Source organism: Garra rufa, chromosome 15 (assembly GCF_049309525.1).
Source record: "Garra rufa chromosome 15, GarRuf1.0, whole genome shotgun sequence".
Lineage (NCBI taxonomy): Eukaryota > Metazoa > Chordata > Actinopteri > Cypriniformes > Cyprinidae > Garra > Garra rufa.
In genome coordinates, this window is record NC_133375.1 from 2977696 (window position 1) to 3001413 (window position 23718).

Sequence of the window (23718 nt, forward strand, 5' to 3'; positions counted from 1 at the left end):
GATTTTCTCCAGAAAGTGTGGGCTAATTATTTTTGGAATCATCTGCAATTACACATCGCATATTGTGCTATGTCTATTTCAATTACTTATACATGACATTCAATGTAGTCATACGAATGTACAAAATGACAGCCAGAAAACCCGTCTTGTTTATGTCTTCATAAGTGAGTCACAGATGACAGTGGAGAAGTGTGCAGAAGAAGATTGGCTCGATTTTGTGCCCATCACTCCGGCTGGGAGGGACTTTAATTTGCTCTTGTTTAGTTCTCAATGGATGCCAACATCAGCCACGACACGCGATCAGATGTAGAACGAAGGACGTGTTTTGTTCACTGGACTTAAACGCGTGGAAACGGCAGAATACGAGGCAAATGTCGTGAATGTGAATGTATTCACTGCCTGACCGAATGATACGACTGATATCGCTATGAAGACGTCTGAGGACTGCGTTTAGTCAGATGAATCCAGATGTGCTGAATGGCCTGACAGAGCGACAGACAGACAGAGGGCATCATCTCTCTGTTTATAAACACACATCCCTTCATATAAAGGAACCGCACTGGTGGATTGATGCACCCTTTCCAGTGGTGCAACGGTAAGACTACCTTTATCATTCCTCAAACATTGTGGGATTTGGTAGGCTACTATATTAAAACAACAAAAGAAGGTAGAAGATTGAGGGCTGGCTGGGTTCATATGGCTACACAAACACCGTGTTCATAACAATGAGATTTTGCTATATGGGTCAATGACAAGTAAGGCTGTCTGGGATGACGAAAAAATGGAAATGTTTTTAAAATATAGTTTAAAACGCACATGCCAGGTTATAGTAATGTAATATTTGTGTCTATATTAGTTTCAGACATTTTTATAAAAGACTCGTCCACATTTACTTAAAAGTTTGATTGAATGACTGAAAATGTCAAGTGGTGTCATCTTTAAATACTTACTTTCAAATGTGTTTTTCAAGGCCTTTTTTTACAACTATCATACAGTTTTGAGTCATGAATATCTAATAATGTATATGATGTTTTCTAGGGGTTGCTTCATTTGACTTGAACTGACTGTACTGTATATATTTTTTGTTAAAATGTCAAAATGATTTTTTTTTTTTTGCAAATTTAATGATCTTCACATGAAGATTGGTCGAAAGGGATTTTCTCTGTTTTGTTATTATGCTATAAAAAGGCTTCCATCATGTTAGTTTCACCGCACTGACACTGATTTGTTGGAGGAAATTAGTATTAAATTATATATTCATATATGATTTATGTATTATTATATGTAACAGATGCCAGTAGATACTATAATGAAATAATACAAATTGTTAATGGATATTTGAATAACTTAAAATATACAGACAAAAGTCTTATATTATTGACCCATATAACGTTTTCTAGATACCGAGAAAAAAAAAAAAAAAAAAAAAAAATAATATATATATATATATATATATAGTTTAAAACCCACATGCCAGGTCATAGTAATGTTGTCACAGAGGGGGTCAGAGACGTGCGGATCCAATTGCAGCATTTATTGAGAAATGTCGACAGGCCAGAATAATCACCAGAAAACAGGAACAACGTAGGTAATCCGGGAAACGGTTCGATAGACAGGCAATGGTCGCAATGGCAGGTAGCAGGAATCGTCAACGGGGTACACAGTCCAGAGTCATACACAGATAATCCAACACAGAGAAACACGCTTAGAATTACGACCATAGGAACAATAAGACTTCGCAAGGTGGCTGTGTGTGTGAGTGGCTTAAATGCAGACAGTGTGATGAGGTGCAGCTGTGACCAGTAATCAGTAAAGTGAGAGCAGGTGAATGCAGTGATTAGAGCAGTGGCTTGTGGGAAATGAAGTCCATGATGTGTGGTGCAAGAGTTCATAATGACAGGATAGACCAGATACGTGACAAATGTAATATTTGTGTCTATATTAGTTTCAGATATTTTGGTAAAAGACTAGTCCATTTTTACTTAAAAGAAGTTTGATTGAATGACTAAAATTTCAAGTGGTGTAATCTTCAAATACTACTTACTTTGTACACTTGAATAGACTTTAAGGGCAAATTTTCAAATGGCATTTTTACAACAATCATACATTTTTGAGTCATTAATATCTACTAATAATAATGAATATGAAGTTTCCTAGGGATTGCTTTCATATGACTTAAAAAAAAAATGTTTTCATTAAAATGTCAAAATAAATATATTTTTAGCAAATTGAATGATATTCACATGAAAATTGGTCAAAAGGGATTTTCTCTCTTTTGTGGTTTTATTGTTATGTTATAAAAAGGCTTCCATCATGTTAGTTACACCACACTGACACTGTGTTATGAGTTGATGTGCTGGACGGACGAGACGAGAGACGAGGTACACAATAAACACTATTTTAATATAATCTTCTGATGAACAGGCAGGAACACAGATCACTTCCACACACGTTGACAACATTCACGAATAAAGACAGACAGTGTAATGAACTCAAAGACAGACTTATAAAGACAAACTAATCATTGAGCACAGGTGACGGGGATCAGGACAAACCAGGGCAAAACCAAAGCAGACAGATCGACGGGGGGAGACAAAGGGAGAAACCAAGTAGAAAAACAGGCAGAACTGTGACATTACACTCCCCTCCAAATAGGCGCGTCCTTGCGCCGTAGAAAAAGAAAAACAAAACAGACAAGGGCGGAAAAAACAGAAAAAACTGAGTCCATGGAGGAGGTTTTGGCGGAGGACGCAACCCCAGGAGGGGGACCAAAACAAAAGTCCAAGTGGCAGAGCAGACAGTCCAAGGGGGCGACGAAGGTGGGAGGAGCCAGGGAGGAAACAGGAGGGACCCGAAGCAGGAGGAAACTAGCAGGACCCAGACCACAGCCATGATGACGGCCCACGGTGGAGCCGACGGAGGGAGTAGCCATGGTGGAGGGAACGGGCTTCGACAGAGGCGGAGCAGGTGGAGGAGGAGCCCGAGACGGAGATGGAGAGCTGAAGATCCAGGGTGACGCCGAGGATTTGGAGGGCCAAGGTGGAACAGGAGGCGACCGAGGCGGAGACGGAGTTCTGGAGGTCCGCGGCAGAGCCGGAGCGACAGAGGATGGAGGCTGTGCCGAAGGGAGGGAGGAGTCCGTAGGAGCCGGTGGGACGGCGCGACGAGGCACAGCCGGAGGAGACAAAACTACATCTATCAGTAATAAGTTCTCAGCTCCACACATACAAGAACTACAATTGACCACACCCATGGCTGGAACTCCTCCCTTTCCTACTTCTCTTCTCCAGCCATCCGACGACATGTCCTTTAGATCCTATCCCCTCACACCTTCCAAGCAATCTCTCCTACAATCCTACCGGCGCTTAACCACATCATCAACACATCTCTTCTCACAGGCACCTTCCCCACTACATTTAAGCAGGCCCGGGTAACCCCACTGCTCAAAAAACCTACACTTAACACTTCACTTATTGACAACTATAAAGCTGTCTCTCTCCTTCCATTCATAGCAAAAACACTGGAACAAGCCGTTTTCAACTAGTTATCTTTATTCCTCTCACAAAACAATCTACTGGATGCTAACCAGTCTGGGTTCAGGAGTGGCCATTCAACTGAGACTGCTCTACTGTCTGTCACTGAAGCCTTAATTGCAGACTGCAAAAGCTGATTCCAAATCATCAGTACTCATTTTGCTGGATCTATCTGCAGCTTTTGACACGGTGAATCATCAGATCCTCCTGTCCACCCTCTCATCGCTGGGCATCACAGGGACTTCACTTCGCTGGTTCAAATCCTACCTCTCTGGTAGGTCTTTCAGAGTGGCCTGGGGAGGGGAGGTATCCAAAACCAATCAACTGGTCACTGGGGTTCCTCAGGGATCAGTTCTTGGACCCCTCCTCTTCTCCATATATACTACATCTCTGGGCCCCATCGTACAGGCACATGGCTTCTCCTACCATTGCTATGCTGATGACACACAGCTCTATCTTTCATTCAAACCAAATGTCCATCAGTAGCTGCGCGGATCTCAGGCTGCCTGGCGGATATCTCTGCTTGGATGAAGGAACACCATCTACAGCTCAATCTAGCAAAGACCGAGCTCCTTGTCTTTCCTGACACTCCAACTTTACAACATGACTTCTCCATCCAGTTAGGTTCATCAACAATTACTCCATCGACTTCAGCCAGAAATCTGGGTGTAATCTTTGATGACCAATTGACTTTTAAAGATTCCTAACAGAGCTTCCTGCACTACTCCTCGTCCAGGCCCTGGTCATTTCCAGGCTGGACTACTGCAATGCTCTTTTAGCCGGTCTTCCAGCAAGTACAATCAGACCTCTACAAATGATTCAGAATGCAGCAGCATGACTGGTTTTCAATGAGCCCAAAAAGGCCCATGTCACACCTCTCTTCATATCCCTGCACTGGCTACCGGTTACAGCCCGCATCAAATTCAAGACACTGATGCTGGCCTATAGGACAGCCACCGGCTCATCACCTGCCTACCTCCATTCACTACTACGAATCTACACTCCCTCCAGAAGTCTGAGATCCTCTAGTGAAAGACGCCTCATTGTACCACCACAGAGAGGCATGAAATCACTTTCCAGAACATTCTCGTTCAACGTTCCTGTCTGGTGGAATGATTTTCCCACCCCTATCCGGAATGCAGACTCCTTAACAGTTTTCAAGCGACAGCTTTTTCGACACTATGTGACTCTATTAAAAAAAAATATATATATTTATATTCGATATTTATCGAACAGATAAATTGTCGACCGATATGGGTAAAAATGACGTCATTTTTATTGCTCCGATAAATAAATGAAACCCGATCCGATAAAGTACTCTTGCTGGTAAATCACTCAATCAGTCTGGTTTATCAGAGATTCATCTGCTTTCCGAGTGCAAGTGACTGCAGCTGTAAACTGCAGTGACTCTCGGCCTTTGTCGCGTTTAATACATCATCATCTGTGTCGTCATCATCGCCTTCGCAGGTCTGGAAGTTTTTCCTGGTGACAGAGGAGGACGATGCTATTGCTATTTGCAACACATGTTTAGCAAGGATTCCGAGAGGAGGTAAAAAGCCGTTAAGTTTTAACAATCTTATGTCTCACTTCAGCGGTCGTCATCGCGGTGAATCTGTTTTAGGGTCCGTTCACATGTCGCGCCTAAAAACGCGTGGAAAATGCTGAAGCGCCGCCTTCTCTTTCTTTCCAAACCCAAAGTCTTTGCCAAACCGCTCTGTAGTTTGAGCTCCAGTGGCGTCTGCCGTTGCTAAGCAGCCATGACATGCGCTCTCCATAAAGACGCGGTAGTTTCAGCAAAGAATAAATCGATTTTCAGCATTAAAAATCGCTTGCAGTAGCTCTGTTATCAAATTTATTTAAAAATGTTTATTCCTGTACAGCTTTGATAAGCTGTTTCTCCACCTTGCCAGTGCTTTCAGTGTCACATGACCTGCGTTGCGCTTGCAGCATTCTGAAAAGTTGAGATGTTTTTATCTCAACTCTGATGTTTTATTCCCCGCCTTATACGATTTGACTGCTGCACACATTCATAATATGATCAATAAGAATGGACTGCATGTAAGCTTTACCACAGACATTTGGACATCTGACTTTACTCCATGATGCACTTTTCATTTTTTCCAGGTTGACAAAATGTCAAAGCATTTTATTTTATTTAGAATTGTGGTGCCTTACACAAAAAAATAAAAACATTTTTGAAGAGTCAGGACTATTTGTTATGATTGTTAGACCCAGATATATAATATAAATTTCATTAGTTTATCTTAGATTTTGTATTCTCCTGTGTGCACAAAATTATCATATAAAAATATGAATGTATTGGTTATCGGTATCGGCATCGGCCAAAAGAAGGACTTAATTATTGGCTATCGGTATCGGTTAGAATTTTTCATATCGTGCATCCCTAAAAAAAACTTTCTTGATCCTCCCTTTCTAGCCTGCACTCTTCTAACAACGCCTGATATGTGGTATTTTTAAGCACTTCCTATGTTGATCTGCCTCCTTAGGATGAATCACTTGCTGTATTCCCAATTGTAAGTCGCTTTGGATAAAAGCGTCGGCTAAATGAATAAATGTAAATGTAAATGTTTTTGAGTTAGGAATATCTAATAATAATAATGAACATTAAGTTTTCTAGGGGTAACTTCATTTGACTTAACCAAAAATATATATATTTTGTTTCCGTTAAAAGGTCTAAATGTTTTTAGCAAATTTAATGACCTTCACATGCAGTGAATTGACTAGAATTGGATTGCGATTTTCTCTCTTTTGTGGTTTTATTGTTATGTTATAAAAAGGCTTTCATCATGTTAGTTAAACCACACTGTCACTGATTTTGAGGACAAAATTAATGTTAATAAATTATATGTGACCATGGACCACAAAACCAGTCATAAGGGTCAATCATCTGAAAGCTAAATAGATAAGCTTTCTATTTTTTGATGTATAGTTTGTTAGGATAGGACAATATTTTGTTGAAATACAACTATTTTAAAATCTGGAATCTGAGGGTGCAAAAAAATTAAAACATTAAAAAATCGCCTTTAAAGTTGTCCAAATGAAGTTCTTAGCAGTGCATATTACAAATAAAAAAATTAAGTTTTGATATATTTACAGTATTCACAAATTATATTAATGGAACATGATCTTTACCTTAATATCGTAATGATTATTGGCGTAAAATAAAAATCTATCATTTTGACCAATGCAATGTATTTTTGGCTATTGCTATTGCTACTTACAACTGGTTTTGTGGTCCAGGGTCACATATACACATGTACTATTTAGCACCTCACACTCACTTTTATTGACACTTAAAGTCCCCCTGAAATCAAAATTAAAGTTTTTTGGCTTTTAGTATGAATATATTATCCTTAAGATTATCTATAAGCTAGTGTGCTTCAAAACAATGACAAAATTTGCGTTTACAAGATATGAGCATTCAAAACTTACAGTCTCGTCACTTCCGCCAATATGAATCAAGGATTTGGATGATATCACCGTGCACTTCAGTTTCTCATCAAACGTTCTGTCCAATCAAATGCTCTCTAGAGTCCGTAGTGTCCCGCCCCCTACACAGAGACGCAATACACGGAGCAGATCATATGTGCGATCGGCATGTACTAAACTACACAGCCTCAGCATGATTATGATCACTATTTCGTTTTAGCAAGAGTTTCATATTGAACCTGTGGGGTAATTTATTAGTCTGTCGCTGTCATAAGCTTAAAAATGCGGCTTTACCGAGCTCAACGGCTCTGGCCCGAGCAGATATTAATGGAACGCTATTGGCTATTCAACATTAGTGGGCGGGGCTGGGCGATATGTTTTTGTTTCAGTTAAAAGTACGTCACCACATAGAATACAGCTGCGTGTTTCAAGGCACTTCAGTGGACCTTTAAAGGGACAAACAGCTTGATATAACATACAGTACTTAACAAAGATCTACTTCTCATTCTTTCTAGATTCTTGAGATTCATTGAGGGCTGTTAAAAATGTTCGATTTAGTCCTTGTTTCATATTTATAGGTCGTTCCATATTTGTCTTGAAAGTGCTTCACAGATGAGAGCCCTCTATAATCTCGTGGGGTTGTTAATATTTCATGTAAAACTCAATGAAAAAGCTCTGAAAGAGCTGAAATGCACATTTTGGGTCTGCTTTATGTAGAAAAGCAGCCATTTTATTAAACACAGCCAGTACAGTCTTCAGCATGTGTTCCACAGAAGAATGAAAAAGAGTAAACAATAACAGGATTTAATTTCTGGGTGAATATTTCTTTTAATGGCAATTAAACATTCATGTAAAGGTAAAATATGCACTTGCATTTTAACAGTTATTACGGCTTTAGAGTCATTGTGTTGCTACATCTTCTCGATATCAGACAGAGACCAGAAAGCGCCCGTCTTTTTCACACCGGCATCATCCTCGCAATATAGGTCAGCAGGTTTGCAGAGAGCTCTGCTGGCAAATGTGTGGTTTGTTTAAGGATCTGCTTTGCCAACACAAAAAGAACAGTTTAAATCCCAAGAAAGGGTGACTCAACCCTGCTTTATCGCTGCTGTGCCGCTGAGAGATTCCTCACCCCGAGGTTGCTCCTGCGGGACGGCCTCCGCAAATGGCTTTCTGTTACTGAAGCAAATGTGTCTGTTAAATGGCAAACAACTCTAGTGACCTAGTTTGTACATTTATACGCCTTCTTATGTTTGTCTCTTCCACACACACCCTCATCTCACCTCCTGCTTGATTTTTTATTTATGGTGTGTCGCAAACAGTACACAACCTCTTGTGAAAAAGATGTACGCTTATTGAATGCACACTTGTAGTGTATTTCAAACCTTATACATGTTTATTTTTTATTTTTCATTTTTTGCATAATATATATTGTACAACAGTTCTTTCTGGTCCTCGAATCTGATTGGCTGTGAGGAGTGCAATATTGTAGTGATACCGCATCTCCGTTTGTATCACTCTGCTTACATTTTTTTCTCACAGCGAGTGTAATGGGTGGACGCCCAAATCTAGTATAATTTTAAAAAATAATACTATTTTTGTGTCACAGAATGTAGTTTTAAGAGGTTTTAAGGTGAGAATGTACTTGTTTATAGTTCAAATAAGCTGTTTGTGAAACAAAAATGAAAATTTACTTAGAGGGTTTCGGAGATATGAGCTCCAGGGCATCAGCAGCCATTCAGCACTTATTAACCTGCCAAGAGAAACTAGTTCTTCTGGAATTTGCCGCTTGCTCTGATGTCTCTAAAGTGGTTAAACATGAGATATAATTGGTTTTGGATAAATCTAATGCAGTGTTTGGTCTCATTAATCTATTATTTGTTTTCAGAGCAAATAGTTTTGGCATATCACTTTATGAAGCATTAATGATGTATATGAGAGCGCTGTCTTTGTACTTTTGACTGAATTGCCAAGCAACTTTTATGATGCCTGTTGTTGTTGTTTATTAAATAATATTATTCAATTAATTATAGGCTATTTTATGTAAATGATAGTAGTATTTAATAAGAGTATTTGGTATTGGGAAACTCTGTGTGTGTGTGTGCTTGTGATGGTGATTTTAGCTACATTGTTCATTGTGAGTCAGCAGTAAAGACTTTTATATTGAAAGAGACTGAAACAGGGTTGTAAACAATGAAGTTAATTTTTTACTTTCAACAACAACTTGTACGACGGAAATCAGCCATAACAGATCAAAGGATAGTACGACAAAGATGTGGCTTTCCTCAGCGGACATTCAATCTAATGTTTTATTGTGAATATAAGACTGAGCTGAAGAATGAATGCAGAATCTACAAAATTTTATTTAACCAAAATAAGAGGGATCATAGAAAATGCATGTTATTTTTCATTTAGTACTGACCTGAATAAGATATTTCACATAAAAGATGTTTACATATAGTCCACAAGAGAAAACAATAGTTCAATTTCAAAAAATGACCCTGTTCAAAAGATGATTGATTCTTAATACTGTGTTGTTACCTGAATGATCCACGGCTGTTTTTTTGTGTAGTGATAGTTGTTCACGAGTTCCTTGTTTGTCCTTAAGTTAAACAGCCTGCTGTTCTTTTGAAAAATCTTTCAGGTCCCACAAACTGTATGATTTTGAGATCCATCTTTTCACACTGAGAACAACTGAGGGACTCATATGCAACTATTAGAGAAGCTTCAAACGTTCACTGATGCTCCAGAAGGAAAAACCATGCATTAACAGCCAGGGGGTAAAAACTTTTTGAATTTGAAGATCAGGGTAAATTTAACTAATTTTGTCTTCTGGGAAACATGTAATCTTCTGTAGCCTCTTAAGGGTAGTACTAAATGAAAAAAAAAATTATATTTAGTTTAAATAAGGAAAATGTACACATCTCCATTCTGTTCAGAAGTTTTCACCCCTGGCTTTAATGCATTCACTGCAAAAAAATGCTTTTCTTACTTAGACTTTTTTTCTTGTTTCCAGCCAAAATATCTACAAATTCTTAAATCAAGAAGGATTTTCTCGACCAGTAAAAATGATCTTGTTTTCAGAAAAAAAGAAAGTTAAAATTAAGCGAGTTTTTGCGTGAAACAAGCAAAATAATTTAATGGGATAAGCAAAATAATCTGAAATAATAGTCTCTTTACCCCATTGGCAGATTATTTTGCTTGTTTTAAGCAAAAACTCACTTAATTTTAACTTTTTTTTTCTGAAAACAAGAATAATTTTTACTTGTCTAGAAAATCCTTCTTGATTTAAGAATTTTTAGATATTTTGGCTGGAAACAAGAGTTTTTGCAGTGTTGGGTTTTCTTTTGGAGCATCAGTGAGCGTTTGAACCTTCTGTAATAGTTGCATATGAGTCCCTCCGTTGTCCTCAGTGTGAAAAGATGGATCTCAAAATCATACAGTCATTGTTGGAAAGGGTTCAGATACACAAAAATTCTGAAAAAAAAAACAAAGAATTTGTGGGACCTGAAGGATTTTTCTGAAGAACAGCAGGCAGTTTAACTGTTCAAACAAGGGACTCATGAACAACTATCACTAAACGAAACAAAAACACAGCTGTGGATCATTCAGGTAACAACACAGTATTGAGAATCAAGTGTATGTAAACTTTTGAACGAAGTCATTTTTTAAAAATTCAACTATTATTTTCTCTTGTGGACTATGTGAACATCTTTTATGTGAAATATCTTATTCAGGTTAGTACTAAACAAACAATAACATGCATTTTGTATGATCCCTCTTATTGCAGATTATGCAAGGTGTATGTAAACTTTCGACCTCAACTGTATATATAAAATATTTAATCAAATAATTAATGTTGGAAAAACAGATGACATGTTTATTAGCTGAAATGTTTATTCAAGCATGAGGAAAAGAGCTTATTGATAAACAGTTACTAGACAGCTGACTGGGATCGTCTGCCAGCATTCGGTAATATTTACACATTAAACAGAAGAATAGGAAAGGGAAGACGCCTCCTATTTTAAGTCAGCTGTCAATAATATATTCAAAAGACTTTATTGAGGTTCTTGAGGCCATTATCAGTAGTTTTGTCAGCAGGGAGTGTGAGAATGAAGTGGAGAGACTGATACTACGCCAGTTCTCCGCTATCGATTTCCCTCCTTGGAAGCGCAGCTCTACTTGAGGCAGACGTGTCTCACTTTCAGCAGAAATGATGTTAAATGACAATGTTATTGATTTCCGTTGGTCCAGGTAACTCGTGAAGAGCTGACAGAGAAAGCAGAGATGAAAGAGCCGCTGTTTATTGGTTTCATTTGTTGAACCTCGTACCAAGTGTCATCCAAATGTGTTTTTCTTTTGAAGTGCTGCCGTAACGTAAGCTTATACAAAAATATGAAGCAGTACAACTGTTTTCAACACTGATAATAATCAGAAATGTTTCAGTGTAAATCAGCATATTAGAATAATTTCTGAAAGATCATGTGACACTGAAGATTGGAGTAATGATGCTGAAAATTCAGCTTTGCATCACAGGATGAAATTACATTTTAAAACATATTACAGTAGGAAACAAACAGTTATATTAAATTGTAATAATATTTTAGGTCATGGAGAAACGCATTGGGCACAAAATGGCAAATGACTTCCTGTTCCCTAATAAACATCATGTTTAAGATATTTTCTTTATAATCGAATGAAATGTTCTTAAGCTTCCTCCATTTCTTGATTGTTTTGTACAAGCTGCTAACAAATGGCTGTGAGCATAATGAAGGTCTGCGATATATAAACCACTGGCACCTATTCATTATTAGTGGTTTGGGCACTTCTGCTCCTGAACAATATGAACGCAGCAAGTGGGGAAGTTATACAGGGCACTCGTCCAATCACAAATCACAGATGTGTTACTAAAGAATGCAATGTCTCGCTGTGCGCTTGGACTGCAAACCCAGCCAATGTTGTGTATTGGTGTAACAGTGCTTGGTGGAATTTCCTTTCAGCCAGCTGCTCAGAATCAGTGATTTTTTTTTAATGAGTTACGGAGGGAAATTAGACTCAATCAGCATTCTAATTGCACTTTAAGAGTAGCGGCGACCCACGGGACCTCTTGATAATTGAGAAGTTGGAGAGCTTTGAATCATTCATCAGGTCCTAGATCTGTTTTTCTTGCTTTTCTTTTAAAGTCACAGTAATACACATTTACAGTGCAAATTATAGATATAATGCGATACTGTAATTTAAAGGGATAGTTCACCCAAAAATGAAAATTTGATGTTTATCTGCTTACCCCCAGGGCATCCAAATTGTATGTGACTTTGTTTCTTCAGTAGAACACAAATTAATATTTTTAACTCAAACTGTTGCAGTCTATCAGTCATATAATGGAAGTCAATGGGACCCACGGTTTTGAGAATCAAAAAAACATACACAGCGACAAAACCAAATTAAACCCTGCGGCTTGTGACGATACATTGAGGTCTTAATACACAAAACCATTGGTCTGTGCAAAAAACTGAACAGTATTTATATCATTTTTACCACCGCAATGTCCAACTGTCCTGAGCACGTTCACAACAGCCGGCACTGTTACGTTTTCATCCGGGGGTGTTGACTTTTCACTGACTCCCAACTTTTGAGCCTGATCAACTCAAGTCACGTGCCAGCTGTTGTAAACCCAATCAGGACAGTTGGACACTGTGGTGGATTGGAGGTTAAAAAAACTATATAAATACGGTTCAGTTTCTTGTACAGACCGATTGTTTCATGTGTTAAGACCTCAGTGTATCGTCACAAGCCGCAGAGTTTAATTTGGTTTTGTCTGTGTATGTTTTTTTGACTCTCAAAGCCATTCACTGTCATTATATGACTGACAGACTGCACCGGTTTGAGTTAAAAATCTTTGTTTGTGTTCTACTGAAGAAACAAAGTCACCTACATCTTGGATGCCCTGGGGGGTAAGCAGATAAACATAACATTTTCATTTTTGAACTATCCCTTTAATGAGGCTGGTGTATCGCATCAAGCATATAGAGGCATATAGAGGCAATCATGCATATAGAGGCTTTGGACTTATATCATGGTTTGGTCAGTTACTTGGTCATGCGGCCATATTGATTATACTTGGATGTAAACAATATTGCACGGTTAATGTACTACTGAACACGTTGTTCTGCTAATTTATGCTGTCTAAACCATGGAAGAATGTGTGGAAGCTGCTAAATCATATAGAGAAGGAAAGCATGCAATATTTTGACAAACTAAAGTTAATAGGTGGTAAAGATATGCACAAGCAGTATTAATTAAATGGTTAGCCGAATATCAGGTAGGTGACTGGTAATGATAAGAACAAACATGAAAGTTGTCAAGATTCTTGTCCTGGAAATCCTGGTTCAGTCTGGCCAACCACAAACGCCTTTTGTTCCTCAGACAGTTTATTGCACACTTCTCCTTGATTTGTTATAACTTTTGGCAGTCTGTAGTACTCCAAATGTTTTTCCTGTTTTTCCCTGATTAGTACAGCCCAAAACATGACAATGATTGACCATTTTCAGCTGAAAAAAATATTTTCGTGCACAACCATCTCTAGGGTTTACAGAGAATGGACCAAAAAAGAGAAACTATCTGGCGAGCAGCAGTTCTGTGGGTGCAAATGCCTTATTAATGCCAGAGGTCAGAGGAGAAAGATTAGACTGGTTCAAGCTGATAGAAAGGCAACTGTAACTCAAAGAACCAGTCGTTGCAACCAAGATTTGCAGAAGAGCAATGCACAACATGTCAAAACTTGCAGCAGAAGACACATTGAATGCCACTTGTGTCAGATAAGAACAAGAAACCGAGGCTACAATTTACACAGGCTCACCAAAATACAACATAAGATCGGAAAAAGTTTGTCCAACAGTGTAAAAGAAGCCTACACTCTTAAAAATAAAGGTGCTTCACGATGCCATAGAAGAACCTTTTTTTGTCTAAATGGTTCTATAAAGAACCTTTAACATCTGAAGAACCTTTCTGTTTCACAAAAGGTTCTTAGTAATGAAAGAAGGTTCTTCAGATTATAAAAAGGTAAGAAAGAGATGGTCCTTTAAAGAACCTTTGACTGAATGCTTCTTTGTGAAACCAAAAATGGTTCTTCTATGGCATCGCTGTGAAGAACCTTTTAAAGCACCTTTATTTTTTTAGTGTAATTCCACAGGAAATGCGCATACTTGGCAACCCTGTCCAACACCTTAAAATTATAGGGGATAGTTCACCTAAAAATAAAAATTAGCCCATGATTTACTCACCCTCAAGCCATCCTATGTGTATATGACTTTATTCTTTCAGATGAATGCAATCTGAGTTACATTAAAAAATGTCCAGGCTCTTCCAAGCTTATTAATGGCAGTGAATGGCTGTTGAGATTTTAAACTTCAGTAAAGTGTGTAAGGGATGGGTGATACCACTTATTTAGTTTTTTCGATACGATACAGATAGGCCAGTATCGTCGATATTGATAGTACTTCTAAACTTTTAATTTATTACATTTATTAAATTACTAAGAGTAAAATGTGTAATTATATCCCTTTATATTTATAACTTTATATTTGAAATGTAACATTTAATATACCTTAATTGCAACTTATTACATTATATTTTTTACACGTGGTTAAAATATGTTTACTGTAGTGGTAACTACAAAACTGATAGTTGAAAATACTTAATTTCATAAGGGGCTGCCAGTGACAGGCTATAGCATACATAATGCAACATTTTTATTCTGGCTTTACTACAAAACATGATCAATAAACTTCAAATGTTAATTTAAATAAATGCACAAATTATTTAGGCTATTTTTAGTTATTTTGTTCATTGTGAAACAACTCTTTTTTTCTCTGGTCTCTGATAAGCATTGTTTTGAGCTACTGTTCCCACAAGCATCAGTGCTTTCTTATGATACTTTTGGGAAATGCAGCTCTGTTTGAAAGCACTATCTGAAGTGAGTGAATGGTCTCTGTGATTGATCAGTTGTTTTGATTGGTTCAGAAAGTTCTAAGTATGGATATTTTTCTTACACAAACACATTGATTCACTTCAGAAGGCCTTTATTAACCCCCTGGAGCTGTGTGGAGTACTTTTTATGATGGATTGATGCACTTTATTGGACTTCAAAATCTCAACACCCATTCAATGCCATTATAAAGCTTAGAAGAGCCAAGACATTTCTTAATATAACTCCAATTGTATTCGTCTGAAAGAAGAAAGTCATATACACTACGAATTGCTTGAGGGTGAGTAAATCATAAGGTAATTTTCATTTTTGAGTGAACTATCCCTTTAAGTGGCATTTTTATTTCAGTTTATTAATTGCAAGTAGTTTTTTTTAGATATTTTTACACAATTTTTTCAAAAAGAATGGTCACTGGATTCTGCAGGATGACGTTCACAATTCTGGAACCAAATTCTAATGATATAATGATTGTTAGCAGTTCACACACCTGTGTTTCCTTTTACAGAGAATCTAGACTGAGTGAAAGCCCTTAATATTTCCTGTTTTTGTCCAGTGAGTGCTGGACTCAAGTCTGAAACATCATCAGCGCTATAGTCAGATGAAAGGAGAGCTATATTTGTGATCTAATATAGACATCTAACTGATAAGCTCTGTTTGAATGATGTTTTTTTTTCATGTTGTATGTGTTACTGATAAGATTTCGCTCCCTGTATAGGGTGCTTCTGCGGTTTGGGACTGATCTACTCCAATAAGACTTGCACTATGCCATCCGTCACCTTCCAGGACCTTCCTCTCAATATCTATATGGTGATCTTCGGCACAGGCATCTTCGTCTTCGTGCTCAGCCTCATATTCTGCTGCTATTTTATAAGGTGAGTGTGATCTCACGCACACACGAACACACACACAGGTGTTGAGACTTGCACACAGGCATGTGTATCTTATGAGATCATTGATTAGCCGTAGAACAATAGTGTGGCGAGTCGGCGGTGAAAGTCAACAGGAAATTGCAGTGTTGACGGTACACATGCAGACGTCAACAGGACGCTTCATGACACCAACATATGAGACGAGCTGTTTTTAATGGAGTTATTGTGTTACAAGCCAATACAAATATCCCAACCTTTTCTTTCATTATATGGGCCATTCTACAGAATTGGTCCAAACTGCTGTCTCAAAACCAAAACACATTTAAAAAGCATTTAAGTATTCAATTCTTAGATGTTTACTGAGATCCTTATATAATCTTTTGAAACCCACAATAATATTTAAAATATCAGTAAGCTTAATATAAATAAATTCATAATTTAGTGGGTACTTTCAATTGGGAGGTTGCTGTCCCGAACCCTAACCCCTAAATTTTAACTTTTGAAAATGATATTGAAATATATGTTTGCATTTTTATCCATTGTTGTTTTAAAGGCGAGACACTGCAGGTGAATAGGGTAAAAAAAAAAAACGAATAGTTATGACCTTGTATGTATTACAAGTTTTCTAAAATCTTAGGTTTAAATATGCAAATGAGGCATTATTTAATTAAATATGTGCTAATTTGCTAGTACAAAAATCTAAACATTGGTTGAAGTCAGTTTTAAAATTCTTGTTTAATTTCTTTCACATATTAGAGTCACGTTTTTACAGAGGGAATTTTGGTTCTTTAATTTCCTCACATCATTCAGAAAAAAGACAGGAAACACTATTTTTTTTTACCATTTTTTGAGGAATAAAGTGTTGTATAAAATCAAGCAAATTATATATGAACAAATCCTTCTGTACAAACCTTCAGGATGTAGACAGGAATAAAAAGGCAAAGTTTGATTTGTGTGAATGTTGCTGAAGTGGAGATTTACGTCTCAGTGTAGAAGAAAAAACTCATTTTAAGAAAACGGCCTTAAAAAATATGGATTGTAATTTAAATCTATTGACACAAATAGATAAAGTGCTATAAAAGAAACACTTAACAGTGTTTTGTGGATGTTTTCTTTCCACTAGTCTGAAAAAACACTTTATGAAAAACCAAAAAGCCTAAAATTTGGGGAGAGGACAAATATTCCAAAACTTTCTGAAAATACAATATGAGAATTAACTGCACAGTTACTAGAAATGTGTACCTTGGATAATTTGCATACATACAAAATTTGTGGAAAAATATATTTTTTTCAAGACGTTTCCAACTCTGAATCAGTTCTGTAGAATGGCCCATAAATCTGACCTTTTTGAGACTTTTCTTTTCTTTTCCACCTATTTCTTTTCTTTCCTTATCGATCCTACCTTGTTTCTTTTCATTTGTCTTTTGTCCTTGTCCATTTTTTTCCTTATCTATCCTACATTTTTGTTTCTTTTATTCCTTCTTGTTTCTTCTTTCCTTATATATCCTACCTTGTTTCTTTTCATTTGTCTTTTGTCCTTGTCCATTTAATTTCTTTCCTTATCTATCCTACCTTGTTACTTTTTTTATTTGTCTTTTGTCCTTGTCCATTTCTTTCCTAATCTATCCTACCGTTTTTTGTTTCTTCTTTCTTATTGTTTCTTCTTTCCTTATCTATCTGACCTTTTTTCTTTTCATTTGTCTTTTGTCTTTGTCCATGTCTTTTCTTTCCTTATCTATCCTACCTTGTTACTTTTTTTATTTGTCTTTTGCCCTTGTCCATTTCTTTCCTTATCTATCCTACCGTTTTTTGTTTCTTCTTTCTTATTGTTTCTTCTTTCCTTATCTATCTGACCTTTTTTCTTTTCATTTGTCTTTTGTCTTTGTCCATGTCTTTTCTTTCCTTATCTATCCTACCTTTTTTGTTTCTTAATTCTTCTTGTTTCTTCTTTCCTTATCTATCCTACCTTTTTTCTTTTCATTTGTCTTTTGTCCTTGTCCATTTCTTTTCTTTCCTTATCTATCCTAAATTTTTTCTTTACTTCTCTTGTCTTCTATCTTTTCTTTTATTTACTTATCTATCTGACATCCTTTCTTATATTTGTATATACATTGCAAAGCACAGACAGAAGACTTCTATAATGTATTATTATTTCTCTCTTTGCACTTGACTATCGGTCAGTATGTAAATCATGTCAAATGCAAATGAAAGCCGTTGAAGAGCGGAGTGTTTAGACCTTCAAGAGCTTGTGTCGTGAGCAGAACACACTACCGTGCAAATCAGTGATTCACCAGTAAAATTTAACTTGGGTTTTTATTCCCGGCTCTGAAAATGACTCACGCCTATGTGAATCACCATGATTAATTTTGTTTTGACCATGTTACAGATTCAGCCTCACTTAAGTTTTATCCAGAATCCACCACTCACATCAGTCCATTACAGACAATAATGTCAGTCCTATTAGACAAACATCTAAAAACATAATTTTATTTCCATTAGACAGACTTTTTCTAAATTTTCCAAGAACATGAAAATGAAATGCACTTTTGGGGCTTTAAAATCTCAACAGCCATTCACTACCATTATAAACCTCTGCCATTGGAAGAGAAAGGATTTTTTTAATATAATTCTAATTGCATTCATCTGAAAGAAGAAAGCCTTATAGGATGACTGGAGGATGAGTAAATCATGGGCTAATATTCATTTTCAAATAGTGTTCCAGTGTTTTATAAACTGCAAATCTGCAAACCTCTACTTTAAAACTCTAAACACAATCGAGCATGTGCCATTTTCTAAACATCATTCTCACCATGTAAACACTAGTATTCAAAACTATTGATTGAAGTTTTGCATTTCTCTTCTTTTTTCAGTAACTGTGTGCTTTTTCTTTTCTTTTGACATCAATAGTAAATTGAGACATCAAGCCCAGAGTGAACGCTTTGGATACAGAGAGGTAAGAAAGAGTAAGCGGATATGCTTTAAAGAGGTCATCTCCTAGATTTGATCATTTGTGACCCTGAACCACAAAACCAGTCTTAAGTAGCACAGGTATATTTGTAGAAATAGCCAAAAATACATTGTATGGGTCAAATATATGTAAATATATCAAAACTTAATTTTTAATTAGTAATATGCATTGCTAAGAACTTTATTTAGACAACTTTAAAGGTTGTTTATTTTCTCAATATTTCGGTGTTTTTGCACCCTCCGATTTTCAAATAGTTGCCCTATACATCAACAAAAAAGCTTATTTAATCAGCTTGCAGATTATGTATAAATCTCAGTTTCCAAAAATTGACCCGTATGACTGATTTTGTGGTCAAGGGGTCACATATAATGTTAATCAAGGCTATTTGTACTAACTGTCAGCATATGTGTAAATAACAGGTGATTTTAAAAGGAGACCCGAAGAAGCTGAATCTTCATGGGGTAAGAAACTGCCCTGTCAATACTCCAATAAACTCCAATAAGCAAGTAAATCTCATCCTTAACTGATGTCCTTCTGAAACCCATGATCAAATGTGTTTTTTATTTTGCTGTTATACTCTCAAAAGCTTTCAAGAGTTATTTCCACTCTTTCTTTTTCACTTTTCCTCATTGTTATTTGTGTCCCCACACCCCCGCGGTGCATGTGACGTCCCTCCACAGCAGACGTGTGCCGTGTGCTTGGAGGACTTTAAGGTGAAAGATGAGCTGGGAGTGTTGCCATGCCAACATGCCTTTCACAGGAGGTGAGTAATAAGCTGGAGTCTAACAGCTGGTGTTCATAAAGCAACAGCAGCACCAGCACCAGCATCCTGCTATTGTTAGCAGCTCTGTGAACGACAGGAGACTCCATACTTCATGTTTACATATACACTGGTCTTTGTTTCTTTAACATTCTCAGTTTCCCTTTGTATTTAGGCCCTTTTTGTAATGATGCCATTTTTAGATATTTCCTTTTTACAATATGTAATGTAAGTCTCAGGTGTCCTCAGAATGTGTCCGTGAAGTTTCAGCTCAAAATACCCCCATAGATCATTTAATATATCGTTTTGAAAATGCCTATTTTGAGTGGAAGCAAAAAACATGCTGTTTTCGTGCATGGCTCTTTAAATGCAAATAAGCTGCTGCTCCCCACCCCCTTTTCCAGAATAGAGCTGTGCCTTTACAGCTCATACCTCTGCCAAAAAACAACAGTTTCTATCATGCTGAATTCATGCATTTTAAAGCCATATCAATTTAAGAAAAGCACAGAAAAGCGTCTGTCACACGGCATGTGAGTACTAAACTAAGTTCTCTTTCATGTCTTATTGCGCTTAAACTACAAAATACACACAAGTTTGTGTTAAAAACACACAAGAGTTACAAAAACAGTTAGTTATGTCTGTGAAGGTAAACCCCTGGGAAAGAAAAGGCATGTTTATATTAGATCTGTGTGGCAGCAGCGTAATTTACTGTAAATAAATCAATAAATCCACCGCTTTCTTGTCTCCTCTGAGGCTGGGACTCTGAATAGTTGTCTGTGCTTAACAGTGCAGCCAAAGACAGAACAGTTAGCATGCTTTGCTCAATCTTTTGGCATTGCTTGAGAACTGGCACACCGTTGTCTCTTGCAAAAACAATATTGCGGTGCCGTGTGTGGAAATGTGCAGACTAAGGGGCGGCACTATTATAATAAGATACCCTTTATATGTCATGATGAAGCAAAATCTGACACACTCGTTTTCTCCCCAAGCCTGCAGAGAAAGACTTACCAAAACAAAGCTACTGGGCTGTCATTTTCCACGTTTCTGGGTCCAATTATAGCATCTAAACATAAGTCCAATTTTCATGATATCCCTGCTGAAAAAACAGCTAAACAGCTTAGCTGTTTTAAGCTGAAAGTAGCTGGGTTTAGCTTGTCTCCCAGCCTGGTCACGCTGGTTTTAGCTGGTGGTCAGAAAGTGGCCAAAACCCCTCTAACACTAGCCTGGTGACCAGCTTAAACCAGCCAACCAGCCTAGGCTGGTTTTAGCAGTTTATTTCAGCAGGGATGTCACTTTTAAAACTATTTGCAATAAAATATTTGCAAATCATATGCTCCTATATGTAGCTACCAATAGAGAGAGAGAGCATTTTGCCCCTCTAATGCAAGGTTAAAGATGATGAACATGCTGACTGTGAAGTAAACTACAGTCTAGCAGATCTCTTGTGAAACATACAGTTGAGGTCAAAAGTTTACATCCTCCTTTCAGAATCTGCAAAAATGTTCATTATTAATTATTATTTTCCCAAAATAAGAGGGATCATACACAATGCATGTAATTGTTTATTTAGTATTGACCTGAACAAGATACTTCACATAAAACACGTTTACATATAGTCCATAAGGGAAAATAATAGTTGAATTTATTAAAAAAAAGACCCTATTCAAAAGTTTACATACACTTGATTTTTAATTCTGTGTTGTTAACTTGTTAACAATGATCAAAAGTTTTTTTTTTGTTTAGTTGTTCAATAGTTGCTTGTTTGTCGTGAACAGTTAAACTGCCCGCTGTTCTTCAGAAAAATCCTTCAGGTCCCACAAATTCTTTGGTTTTTCAGCATTTTTTGTGTAGCCTATTTGAACCCATTCCAACAATGACGGTATGATTTTGAGATCCATTTTTTCACACGGAGGACAACTGAGAGACTGAAATACAACTATCGCAGAAGGTTCAAACACTCACTGATGCTCCAGAAGGAAAAATCATACATTAAGAGCTAAGGGGGGTGAAAGCTTTTTTTAATTTGAAACTTTTTTGTCTTCTGGGAAACATGTAAGTATCTTCTGTAGCTTCTGAAACACAGTACTAAATGAAAAAAATATGATATTTGGGCAAAATAGGAAAAATTTACACATCTCCATTCTGTTTAAAAGTTTTCATCCCCGGCTCTTACTGCAGCACGTTTCCTTCTGAAGCATCAGTGAGTGTTTGAACCTTCTGTAATAGTTGCATATGAGTCCCTCAGTTGTCCTCAGTGTGAAAAGATGGATCTCAAAATCATACAGTTATTGTTGGAAATGTTTCAAATACACAAAATTGCTGAAAAACCAAAGAATTTGTGGGACCTGAAGGATTTTTCTGAAGAACAGCAGGCAGTTTAACTGTTCAGGACAAACAAGAGACTCATGAACAACTACCACTAAACAAAAAAAAAAGCTGTGGATCATTCAGGTAACAACACAGTGTTATCAATAAAGTGTATGTAAACTTTTGAACAGGGTCATTTTTTATAAATTCAGCTATTATTTTCTCTTGTGGACTACATGTAAATGTATTTTATTGTGAAATATCTTATTCAGGTAAGTACTAAATAAACAATAACATGCATTTCCGTGGTATTTGGTTAAATAATGAACATTTTGCAGATTCTAAAAGGGGGATGTAAACTTTTGACCTCAACTGTGCATACACTTCAACTACATCAACTTAAATGAAAGAATGAAAAAAAGGCAGATTTAACACAGCACATGTGTTTGCAGGTGTGTGGTGAAGTGGCTGGAGGTGCGCTGCGTCTGCCCCATGTGTAATAAACCCCTGGCTGGTTCCTCCGAGCAGCACCAGAGCATAGGCACACTCCTGGATGAGCTGGTGTAGCACTCAGAAACCTCTGGAGAAGACTGACATCAGACTTCAAAAACTCTCTCTGGAGTCTTTTTTACAGACCTGACTGAGACTCTCACTGTATTGTGAGACTGGTGAACTCAACTGGCATGTTTTCTCGATAAAACATTAAGGGAAACCATCGACTGACTGATGAAACTTCTAGGCTAAGGCTTTAAGCTGAAAGCTAACTGAGCTGTTGAGTCATAATGTCGGTTTGTATGCTAACCCAGAAGGCTAAATCACCACAGGTTCCCTCAGGAATTTATAAGGGGTTTTTAATTGTTGAGTAAAAACAAGGTCTGTGGGAAACACTAATTCAAGATTTATGAATCATTTAAATGAGGAAACCCTTGAGTGCTTTAGAAACTCAAGTTGCTACAAACAGTAAGAACTACCACAAGAATGCGAGTTTACACTTTCTGTAGCGAATGTTTAAAGCACACAACGGTTTTAAATTCTCATTTGAGGTAAGAACGTGTGTATTTGTGTTGTACAACAAACTGTGCCAAAATTAAATGTAAAGACCACTAAAAGCCAACAAACTCCTGTGAGAAACTCTCCCATCTTCTGGGTTTTAGGATTATAAACTGAATATCTGTATTGTAAATTCTCTACATCAGACCAGCTGAGATGGAGGAAACAGGATTTACATCATTCCAGCACTGAACACAACAGCAACTGCACAGTGCACTGGGCCCAAAGAACTTTATCACAGTGTGTGTGTGTGGGTGTGTGTGTGTATGAGTGTGTGAATGTGTTTTACAGTCATCAGTAGTAGTGACCGATGTCTTGTTCATTCTAGAATATGTGTGCACAAATCATTGACTGTCTCATGAGATTTTAAGCGAACACTACCACGGTTCCTGGACACAGAAATGGGCTGCCAGTGAAAACACAAGTGGCTTTCTTTTTGTATTTCAAGTTTTTGTGTTTGTTCACTGTAACCTGGTTGCCATTGTTACTACCTGCAGTGTTTTAGTCAATGTTTTCACACTGAAAAAAAAGAAAGAAAAAAAGAACATTTTGAAAGCAGTTTTGTGTGTGGCATGTTTCTTTTTCGATTATGTGTGTCTGCCGGGAAAATATTTTAAGCACTTTATACATTTCAGTTTAATAGATGTGATAAAACATGACCTTCTTAATTATATTTTATTACATTTAAGTATAAAAGTAGTCAACGGAAGGATTTCAAATGTGTCATTTCCTACATTTATTTATCATTTTACTATTCCCTGAGTTAACTTAAAAAAATATGTCACCCAGAAGTA

At 37.0% G+C, this 23718-nt stretch overlaps 1 protein-coding gene across 2 annotated transcripts; it reads left to right on the plus strand.

Annotated features, from left to right (window-relative positions):
- Window positions 1-283: 283 nt before the first annotated feature.
- Window positions 284-23482, plus strand: rnf122 (ring finger protein 122). 2 transcript variants are annotated; one of them, XM_073819431.1, is made up of 6 exons: window positions 284-595; window positions 15686-15842; window positions 18747-18792; window positions 19227-19268; window positions 19488-19570; window positions 22327-23482. In XM_073819431.1, exons 1-6 carry the CDS (start codon window positions 571-573, stop codon window positions 22439-22441), a joined length of 468 nt encoding a protein of 155 aa, XP_073675532.1. In that variant the 5' UTR covers window positions 284-570; the 3' UTR covers window positions 22442-23482. The 2 variants fall into 2 exon arrangements, with proteins under 2 accessions (XP_073675532.1, XP_073675533.1); XM_073819432.1 differs by having other exon boundaries at window positions 19491-19570.
- The last annotated feature ends 236 nt before the right edge of the window (window positions 23483-23718 follow it).